Source organism: Ovis aries, chromosome 4 (genome assembly GCF_016772045.2).
Source record: "Ovis aries strain OAR_USU_Benz2616 breed Rambouillet chromosome 4, ARS-UI_Ramb_v3.0, whole genome shotgun sequence".
Classification (NCBI taxonomy): Eukaryota; Metazoa; Chordata; class Mammalia; order Artiodactyla; family Bovidae; genus Ovis; species Ovis aries.
In genome coordinates, this window is record NC_056057.1 from 53,993,784 (window position 1) to 54,005,098 (window position 11,315).

The window sequence follows — 11,315 nt, forward strand, 5'->3', positions numbered from 1 at the left end:
CAGACATTCAAGGTTTTAACTTCCCTAAAGACTTAAGTTCTTCAAACTAAATTATTTTGTAGAAAATGATAAGCCACTATGAACATTCACTCCTTAGGCAAGTCTTTGTATGTGTTAGTGTTTATAGTATACCGTCATACACAATGTTTTTAATGCCTAACTGCTTGAAATTATCTTGGGATATATAATTAATATGTCTCCTTAATATATTTGGAAAACAAAATATTTTAGGATGAAATCTCATACATTAAAATGGCTTTAAAATAGAGTGAACTTTTAAAACTTTAGTGAATTAAAACAATAAATAGATATTGTCGGAAAACCCTTTGTGTGTTTTCCTTTTTAAAAAATATTGATTGATTGATTTGGGTTTCCTCAGTGGCCCAGTGGTAAAGAATACACCTGCAAAGAAGGAGACACAAGAAATGTGGGTTTGATATCTGGGTTGGGAAAATCCCCTGGAGGAGTGCGTGACAACCCTTCCAATATTCTTGCCTGGAGAATCCCATGGACAGAGGAGCCTGGCGGGCCACAGTTCATCAGGTTGCAAAGATTCAAACACGACAGAAGCAACTGTTCACATTTATTGATTTGGCTGCATCAGGTCTCAGTTGTGGTGTGTGGAACTTAGTTGCCCCACAGAATGTGGGATCTTAGTTTCTTGACCAAAGATTGAACCCATATCATTGGAAGGTGACTGCTTATCCTCTGGACCACCAAGGAAGTCCCCATTGTGTGTTTTCCAGCAAAACTTTGAGTATTTATTTTAGACCTAAATTTCAAAGCTGACTAGGATATTGTTTTCCTCATATTCCTTCTGTCCTTCTAATTTTTTCTTTCCATGAGAAGAAATGAAACAAAATTATGAGGCATATACCAGTCAGATTTTTCAAACTATATTTTTCTACTTCTGAGTACTTAGTAATATACATATTAAGTTGCATGTATTTCAAGTAGATCACATAAACTAAAATCACATGCAGTGTAATGTCTTTTAAAAATTTCCCTACAAGCTTACTTTCTGTTGTATCAAAACAAATCTCATTATTCTAAGTCGAAAATTCACCTAGATTTTTCAACTGTTCTGATTAACTTTTAGCAATTAGCTTGGCCTTATTCTCCATACATATTACCAATTGTCAGGTAGTATTAAATTGATTGATATATGTTTCTAGACATTAAAATAAGTAGCCAGTTCTATAATTCTGGATTTATCATTTTTCTTGTTTAAAAATAAGTTTTAATAAAATATTTTTCTATGCTACAGCCTGAAGATTATCAGCAATATTTAATTGTATTTGCTTACCATAAACTTATTTAAAATAGATATATAGCTTTTTATTAAAAAAGTGTGTTGGTGCTTTTGTGTGGGAAAATTTGCCTTATGAATCTAGAAAGTTTTGCTCTATTGCATAAAGTTGCCAAAATGATTTGTTTCACAATTACTCAGGATCACCATTCAGGACAGACATGGGACCTTATTTTTTTTCCCTAGAAGCATAAAAGCAACCTTATAGAAAGTAGGTTAAAAGATTGGTACATATGAAATGATCTTAAAAAATTTAGGCTTAAGTCTTCAGTAATGTACATTTCCTAGTTCATTAATGCAGAAATACTGCACATAGATTTTAATCTCAGAGTTAATAATAAAAGCAATTTTCACTAAAAATATAAAAACTGTAATGGTAGAATCATGATATTGCATTTAGCTCTCCCACAAAAAGTCACTTTATTACTTTCTTTTGACACTTATTTTCATTCTGGGATTAATTTTACTATATAAGGGCTTCTTAACTATTCTATTAAAATTTCTATTCAGAAGCAATAATATCTAAGAGTGAATAATAGTCATGTAAATCATTATTTCATATTAATGTAAAAGATTTTGTAAGTTCTTATGAATTCTGCTGACATGCACAATTGTGAAAAGGTTATCTCTCCGTTCTACAGTGATATGCGCTGGAACAAAGGAACCATTCTAAAAGCATCAGTGGAGTACATCAAGTGGCTACAAAAAGAACAACAGAGAGCTCAAGAATTAGAACACAGACAGAAGAAATTAGAGCAGGCTAACAGGCGCCTTCTACTCCGCATTCAGGTTTTCATAAGAACGTTGCCATGAACCATGTACCTTACATATGACTTACCCATCATCAGTTCTATTCACTGGTCTTGTTTTTTTTTTTTTTTTCTTACTAACAATTGTTTTTTTCCTTCTCAAGGATAATTTTTATTGCCTTTTAGAAGTTCATGAATTAGACTGATTCAATTAGGTTTTGATTAGAAATCTAGGATCAAGCTGGCTTTAAAAATATATAAGGAATGAAAATAACTAATTGCAAAATGCATACAATAGAACCAGTTGTATAAACATACAAATATTATCCCAGTCAAAAAATAATAGTAAATAGGATCTTTGTTTCTTTGGATAATATTGGACATTAAATTTTCCTCCCCCTCTTTTATTTGTTTAGTAACACTGCTATGGATTTTGTAGCCTTAAGGCATATTGTGCTAGTTTATATTAAGTCACTCCTCATCTTCTTATGTGACACAAAATCTCAAAATATAGGTTTTCATAACTCTCAAGATTTTTTCTTTAATATGTGAACAAGCTTATTGCCAGGTAAAATGCTTGTTTCCATAAAATGGTCTTATATTGAGAAATTAATCAGGAAGAATGACTGAAAGATTTCCGCTGTCTCCAAATAGTTGTCTTGTAGTCTGAGCCGCTGGGAGACCATTATATGTCATGTATTCTTTTAACGAAAAAATGGGGGAGGAATTTTTAAGAAATCAGAGTTTTCCTCAGGATTATTTTTCAGGCATTAGAAACATACAACACTCTGTTATTTGCAAAGAATATTTCTAATTTATATGACTCTTCATGTTGAGTGCTTGTTAGATCTATTTCTGACTTACTCTCTAGAGTTGAGTTTACTATCAAAGTCATTATTTAACTATTCTTGTTTGATATTGCAGGAACTAGAAATACAGGCTCGTGCTCATGGTCTGCCAACCCTGGCTTCACTTGTCACAGTTGATTTAGGTGCTCACATCACCAAACAACAGACCCATCTAGAGCAGAATTCAGGAGACTATTGCCAACAATTGGTTCTGTCTCAGGGGACAAGCCCTGAACTCTGTGATCAAGCTATGGCCTTCTCCGATCCTTTGTCACACTTCACAGATTTATCATTTAGTGCAGCTTTGAAAGAGGAACAAAGATTGGATAACATGCTGCTGGATGACACAGTATCTCCGTTTGGAACAGATCCTCTGCTATCTGCCACTTCTCCTGCAGTTTCGAAAGAGAGCAGTAGAAGAAGTAGCTTTAGCTCAGAAGATGGTGATGAGTTATAAAAAAATTAAACAGGCTCAATTGATCAACTAGGAAGAAATTGTGTGCTGGTGCTATGCAATTACATTCTTGTTTCATACATTTCTCTTGCTTAATTGTTCTGAAAGGAATATATTGGTCATGAAACACTGATTGGTTAGAAACAGCAGAATTTACAGGAAGGACAAACATGGTGTTGAAGAATTATTGTCAGAAAAAAAGGTTTTTTTTTTTCCCTCTTTGACCACTAAGTCCAAATCTACTTAAATTTTGTTTTTCTGGAAAGAGGCACAACATGAGAAATAGCTCTCTACTGATGTTTTAAAAGGAGTCACTTGATGATGTGCTATTGGAACTAACAGACTGCAAGAATAAACCTTCTGAAACATACAAATGTTTTCTTCCTTTTGAAACATGCAAACGTTTTCTCACTTACTTCCATCTCTTTCCTATTCAAGCTCTGACTACGTTAGTTTTCAAGATCAACAATCTGGTGGTTCATTGCTTTTCTCCATTGTCTGGTGGACATGTTGTCTAACGTTCAAGCCTTGTAGAGCAACTAAATAAAAGATAGATTATCTACCACTTATAATTGAAGAGTAAATCTATAATAAACTCTAGATTCCACAGTAAAACACAGAAAATTTATAAAAACATTGGATTCTAAAGACTTAAATTCCCTTTGTCAGTTCAATTACACAAATTCTAAAATCTTCTTTGCACATTTATAGAGAAGACACACACAGTCCAGAAAAGGAACACATTGAATCTTTTCCTCAAGAATATTGGCTGGAATTGTATCATATCACTTCACACAAATATACTCCCCCAAACAGGTACAAAATGGAGGAAATACATGTTCTTTATTCCCCTTCGTTCTTCTGATTTTCTAAACAGCATCTGAAATTACATACTAAATCATTTTTGCTTCATCAAGAAGAGATATTGGATAATCAGTCTCAGCAAATAAAATATTGAAAGTCTACCTAAAAGGACAGGTTGTTAATTTGTTAAATAACACTTATCACTGTTTCAAAAACTGGATTTAAATTAATTAGTTGATACAGTTTTCCTTTGAATTCATGAAATATTGAAAATCAGATTGCCAACTGACAAGATAATTAGTAAAACAGAAAAGCTTTCTTATTACATTCAGCTCTGAGTAGAAGATATAGTGCTATTCCTATAAGTACTTAAAGTACCTTTTGATCTTTGTTAGCATTTATTAAGAACTTTTATACCTATGGTGATTTACTCAATTTTTTCTCTCTTGAGCTTCTTCAAAGCTTTGGGAATTTACTTACCAGGAATATTGCTCTGTGTTAGACCCGCATGAACAATCATCCGATCAATGAGCATTTAGGGAGAGATATTGAAAACTGCAGTAAGTTTTATGAAAATATAGAACAGAAGAGCAAGATACGGTCTTACTCCTCAGGGAGTTAACGACACTGCATAAGAAACCACAACAAAAGATAGAAGACTTTTAAAATTAAAGTCTACATGGTGCGGTATAAACTGCAAATACTGAAGTTCAGAAAAAATAAAATTGAGGGCTGGAGAATCCCAAAAGTGTGTGAAGAGCAGAATTTAAAACTTCTTTTAAAAAGCATACGTTTGGTGGAGGGGAGGCTATACAGGAGAATAATATCAACTAAATGATAAAATGAGAATAAATTGGAAGAGTATCTTCATGAGACATCCATTAGAGAGATCTAGAAGACGTCTGTTGGGAATCCTGAAAACTATTGACAACAACTTATGAAAGTCTCTTTGAAAACCAAGATGAAATAATGTAGTAGAAATATATATATATATTTTAACCAGGAAGAATAAGTCTAAAAATTAAAATTCTGCTGTGTATTACTATGATAGAGATGTAGTTGTTCATGAATATTAACTTTGGGATAAATTTTTGAAAGGGTGCTTCAGGTTTTACTCACATGAAAAATATGTCATCACAGAGTTTGAGACTTATTGCTAATTAAAATGGACAAATACTAAATCCTTATGGTGTATTAATTATCTCAGGCTTGGTTTATAGCATCAATTCAGAGTTTGGAGATTTGAAATAATTTTCACTTTTTGACATGAAAAAACTCTAAATTATAGGAATAGTCATCAAAGCCAAGTAGATAAATTCATCTGAAATATGTCACGTGAAAGAAAGAATAAGATACATTTCCTCAAGAATTTGAGAACATTATATTGCTCAATTGCTAAGTCATGTCTGACTCTTTTTCACCTCATGGACTGCAGCAAGCCAGGCTCCCCTGTCCTTCACTATCTCCCGGAGTTTGCTCAAACTTATGTCCATTAAATTGGTGATGCTATTATATACTTTATTGCAAAATTCTACTTTATTATCTGAGTTGATAATTTAACATTGCAAATCATAGAGAAGGAATATATCTTAGAGTCAATGAAAAGCACATCATTCTAGACAGAGGCTAATTTCTGTATAATTTTATACATTATTCTAATTTCTTCATATTCTAGAAAAATCACTCTATTGATGTCATTAATTTGTCACCATTTTCCATTCTGCTAAAATACTACTACTCAGCCCTGAAAGCCATTTCTCATAATCTCAGCTAGTGAATGGTTTGACACAAGATGGTAGAGTCTGGATGAGAGAGATCTGGTAGAGGAAATATTTGCTGCAAAAGGTAATATTTGCTGCTACTTGCAGATTATAATAGCTATTAGGGGATTGTGAAATAGGCAATGGAATTTTAAAGACAGAGTAAAAGATAGTGGTTTGTAACAGGCAACTGAAGTAGATTAAAAAATTAATTTTAGTTCTTGACTTTTGAAGGCATTGAGAATTTATGGAAAGTTATAGACTTTCTCCCTAGAAAAATGTAGAGTTTAAATATGCAGCCCTAAATTTATATGCACTGAGAGTTTTGTGGGACCTCCTGTATATCTCCTTGGATCACAGATGAAAATTTCTCACATCAAGAGCAAAGTGTACAGTTAATGTCATATATAATGAGGGAAGACAGAGCCTTAGTTATCTGAATATCATTATCCATGCTCCAGAAATGATAAAGTTGCATTGGTAAGTGAAAGTGTACCAAACACTAGCTGCTTTCACTAAAAAAGTTGTGAATAGACCCTTTCTAACAACCCCTGTTATATATATGCTTCTGTCATATATTTACGCATTTGTGGCTCAGTTTCTCTGTGATAATTAGATATTGCAAGTATCTGACAATGATATTTTAAAGTTATATATATGTATATATTTATCAAAGTAGAGGTAATATAAATTCACAGGCAAATTATTTGACTATCTAAGAATCAAAAATTATCCTTGGGAAAATTGATGCCTATAATATTTTTGCAGAAATGAGATGTACAATAGTACATCTGATTTAGGAGAAGTGAAGTTGCTTCGTTGTGTGCCACCTCTTTGCAATCCCATGGACTGTAGTCTACCAGGCTTCTCCATCCGTGGAATTTTCCAGGCAAGACTACTGGAGTGGTTTGCCATTTCCTTCTCCAGGGCATCTTCCCTACCAGGTCTCCCGCACTGCAGGCAGACCCTTTACCCTCTGAGCCACCAGGGAAGCCCACGTACAACAGTAAAACAGTTATATTGTCTAAAATAATTTTATCACAATAAACATCAGCTATCACTGGACTATTAATACAGAATTTAACCAAGTATTGTTCATGCAAATAATTATATAATTGCTATCATAATAAAAAAAAACTTGGCTAAAATGAAATAAAACAATTTAAAAATTATTTTTATTTATTTTTCAAGATAAGGTTCCATGAAATCTTTTTTCTCTGAAGTATTGGCTTCCTTTCCCTGGGTTCACATTAAACAACCCTTCCAACCCTTAATTATCTTAAAATAATAAGGACTGCTTACAAGTAGATGTAGCTTTTTGTATGTTTTTTTCTTTTTAGTGTTCTTTCTTCTTGAATTTTCCCCATAACTGGAGAATATATATACAGATAATATTTCCTCGGTTGACAGATTTGAAGTCAGTGAATATGGCTTTCTATGTGTGAGTACAAAAGTTCTAAGTAATAATTAGCCAGATGGACTGGGAACATTGAGAAACAGCCTTCCTCTACTTTTTAAACTCATTCTTTGCCACTTGCATCACTGTAAATAAAATATTTAGTAGCTCTTTCTTTAAAAAATAAACACAATGAGGTTTTTGATTTGATATGCTCATTTACCTTCATGTCAAGGGAGAAGTTAGATTACACAAGGTAAAATATAATTTATTTTTTCTTTGTTTTGATAGATTGAGGCATACTGGAATTTTCTTATACTTCAAACTATCATGAAAATGTTTTTTACTCTTATAATATTAGGAAATTTTTATATTTTATAATGTCTCTAGGCTGATATTTACCTACCTTATAAGGTCTAAGATGTAGATGAAAACTGGAATCAATTAATCATTTTGCTGTGTTATCAACACTAGATCAGCCACCTGGGTCTCTTGAAAATACCTGAAGAACTGAATTTTGCTACAGTATTTGATTATGGTACATCCTATATCTGTTACATGGAATTACATCATTTGCCCTTCTGATGCCCTGCTTGTTGATAAGTACAAGATGTCAATTTGATTTAGTGTAAATTACATATACAGTGATTTCATTACATTTACTTAATAAATACTTAACACAAAATTTAGAGTGTTGCATATCTAATGCATCTTACAACGTTTCTGCAATCGTTATTCATTGTATACATCAATATTTTATCATTTGTATGATTTCTAATTTGTATATGAAGTATTTAAAATCTGATAAAATAATTTTCTTAAAATTTCTCTGTGCTACATTTGTTTTCTGTGAGAGTCATATTTTAGTATATAAGAGATTATCCAAAAATAATTATTTTCATTAAAAAACTTCCCACTGGATTCAACCAGTTAAATGATGAAATACTTTATCTGCTGCTTTATACATAAAAGGGAATTTTTTATCTTTTTGTTGTAAAGGGATTTGTGTAGGTATTTATACATATTCAAATTTCTATTGTGTTTTCTACTGATGAAATCTTCAGTTACATGTCTTTTTTCCCTACATTTATCTAACTTGCTCCAAGAATAAAGTTAAAGACTTTTGTGTTTCCAATTCTACCTCTCCTATTCCTGCACTTCCATTTTATTTCAAAAAGTTCTGTATTCTCATGCTGCTTTTTCCATAGAAATAAATTTTATTTGTATGACATTTAAAGCTGTTATATATAACAGATAAAATAGAAAATATGCAAAATGTGCTGAAAGAATTATATGCAACCAGTTATATTATTCTTTATTACATGAATACTGAAGTTTAAAAGCTAACTATGAGAGCATTGAAGTTGCTTATGGCATAAAATGCTAAAATTAATTCAGCTATTTAATCTTAATAATAACAATGTAGTTAAAAATCTTTGACTTTAATAGGATTTTGTATATTTGAATAACTGATATAATATTCCTATAAGTTTGATCTAACTGGTTATATCAAGAAAACATTGTTAGTATAATAAGACTGTAGAATTTATAACTATTGCTATTTTTCATTTTTAATAGCAAAGTAATATGTCTTATTTTCTAAGAAAATAGCACTGATGTTCTCTGATAAGTACATGAATCTTTGTATACATATTGTAAAAAATGAACCAATATTTTCTTTGCATATATATATATATATAATGAAAGCATAGAATTGTTAAATGCTTTAATATACTTTTTGTTTTGACTTTGTACATAAACTGCACTGGAAAATACAGAATGTGGGGTAATCATCTAAAAGGATACTTAGCAGCCTTGAGACTTCACAACTGGCAACTGCTTACTTGATAGTCCATGCTGAAAACAGTAAGCCAATGTTTCCTTATTAATGAAATCAGTTGTTACATTTTTCAATATAGTTTCCTACCATCTGCTTCTTCATGCTGTTATGGTTTTGATTTACAGAAAATATTTATCAAAATGTTGCAAAATTGCTAGCAGGCATAATTGCAGCAATGAAATTACTAAGAAACTCTGCAAAATCTTTTAATATCCTATAGTCCCCAGACAATCTAGGATAAATAGAATATTGTACTCTAATATGTAAAACATTTTAAAACTGCTAATTGGTATTGACTAGACCTATCCCTTGATAATGAAATTAATAAGAATTTCAGTTAAATGTTAAGACTTCTAATATTTAATACCATGTTTATGAATTTTTTCTACATATCTGCCTAAAAAAATAATGAAACAGTATGGCTCTGAGTTGAATATAAAAATGCTATTTCATGTTCAAATATAGATTCACTGATTTTTTTTAAATGATAAATTTTTTATAATGCATATTAATGCTAAAAATACTGATCAAAAATATAATAATTTCTGTGTAGAAAGTAATAACCAATCTAATGAGGTAAAGGTAATTTAGGATGATCTTTTGACACTGTACAGACTGAAAAAAGGATAACTGAATGGGTTCTATACCTGACTGTTTATTGTATGTATATGTACATATGCAGTGTATTTGAGTGTAAGTGCATCTCTGCCTATGTAGGGGCTTATAAAAAAGTTTTCTAATCTCTTGATATTAGGAATGACTCCACATATAAGAACATTTTATTCTTCTGTGTGTGTGTGTGTTTGTGTATGCTCAGTTGTGACTGACTCTCTGTGGCCCTACCAGACTGCTCTGTCCATGGAATTTTCCAGGTAAGAATACTAGAATGGGTTGTCATTATTCCAGGCTGCTGCTGCTGCTAAGTCGCTTCAGTCGTGTCTGACTCTGTGCGACCCCATAGACGGCAGCCCACCAGGCTCTTCTGTCCCTGGGATTCTCCAGGCAAGAACACTGGAGTAGGTTGCCATTTCCTTCTCCAATGGATGCATGCGTGCTAAGTCGCTTCAGTCGTGTCCAACTCTGTGCAACCCTATGGACAGCAGCCCTCCAGGCTCCTCTGTTCACAGGATTCTCTAGGCAAGAATACTGGAGTGGGTTGCCATTTCCTTCTCCAGGGGATCTTCCCAATCCAGGGATTGAACCTTCTTAAGTCTCCTGCCTTGGCAGATGGGTTCTTTATCACTAGCCCCTTGTTACTTTTTATTGGAGCCTACAGCTAGGCAACAGCTGAGAGAGAAGAGAAGTAGTGCAACTCAGTTATGTCCGACTCTTTTGGAACCACATGGACTGCAGCCCACCAGGCTCCTCGGTCCATGGAATTTTCCAGGCAAGAATTCTGGAGTGGGTCGCTATTTCCTCCTCCAGGGGATCATTCTGACCCAGGGAGGAACCCGTGTCTCCTGTATCTCCTGCACTGGTAGGCAAATTCTTTACCACTGCACCATCTGGGAAGCCCCCTAAATTTCTTCTTATTGAAAGGGATGCATACACACACACACACACACACACACACACACACCTTATTCAGTTATGTCAAAAAGATGGAAAAGATGAAGGAAAGTTGTAACATTTTTTAACATTTTTGTTAAGTGAGATATGCAGCTGCAAACAACTTAGATATAATACAAGCATTGGTGTTCTTGACCACCAAAAGGAATATTGAAACCCACCTAAAAAGTTATTATTATTATCACCTGTGGAGTTCTAGCTGTGGGGTGGTTAAGTGGTAAAATACAATAAAGTTTATTGGTTAAGCACTGGATACACATCATGTTAAATATATATCAGTTTCATTAATTGGAAAGACCATTAAGAGAAGAGTACAACATTTTAGATGGTGATGATTTTGATAGGATCAACCACAATGTGGTTAAGTATATAATTCATGTAATAAGAAAAAGGTGCCTGCAGGCTATTGTTCCTAGCATGGATTAAAATTTACATATTGCTTCTCCTTATGTCAAAACATCTGGTGCCTGCAAATGCTAACGTTTCCTTAAAAAGTTTCACAAGCCAAGAAAACCAGATTGGAAACATTGCATGTGAATCATTCAAGCATTATAATAGAATAAGAGCTATATTCAGAAAAAATTAA

General features: G+C 32.8%; 1 protein-coding gene across 15 annotated transcripts in view; it reads left to right on the forward strand.

The window, feature by feature from the left end:
* TFEC (transcription factor EC) overlaps window positions 1–8,144 on the forward strand; it is a 789,619-nt gene extending 781,475 nt beyond the window's left edge. For all 15 annotated transcript variants that reach the window (XM_060414728.1, XM_060414723.1, XM_060414727.1 and 12 more), the window contains 2 exons: window positions 1,951–2,098; window positions 2,983–8,144. In XM_060414728.1, the coding sequence (XP_060270711.1) occupies window positions 1,951–2,098; window positions 2,983–3,363 (529 nt within the window). In that variant the 3' untranslated portion in view covers window positions 3,364–8,144. The remainder of the gene's footprint in view (window positions 1–1,950; window positions 2,099–2,982) is intronic.
* The last annotated feature ends 3,171 nt before the right edge of the window (window positions 8,145–11,315 follow it).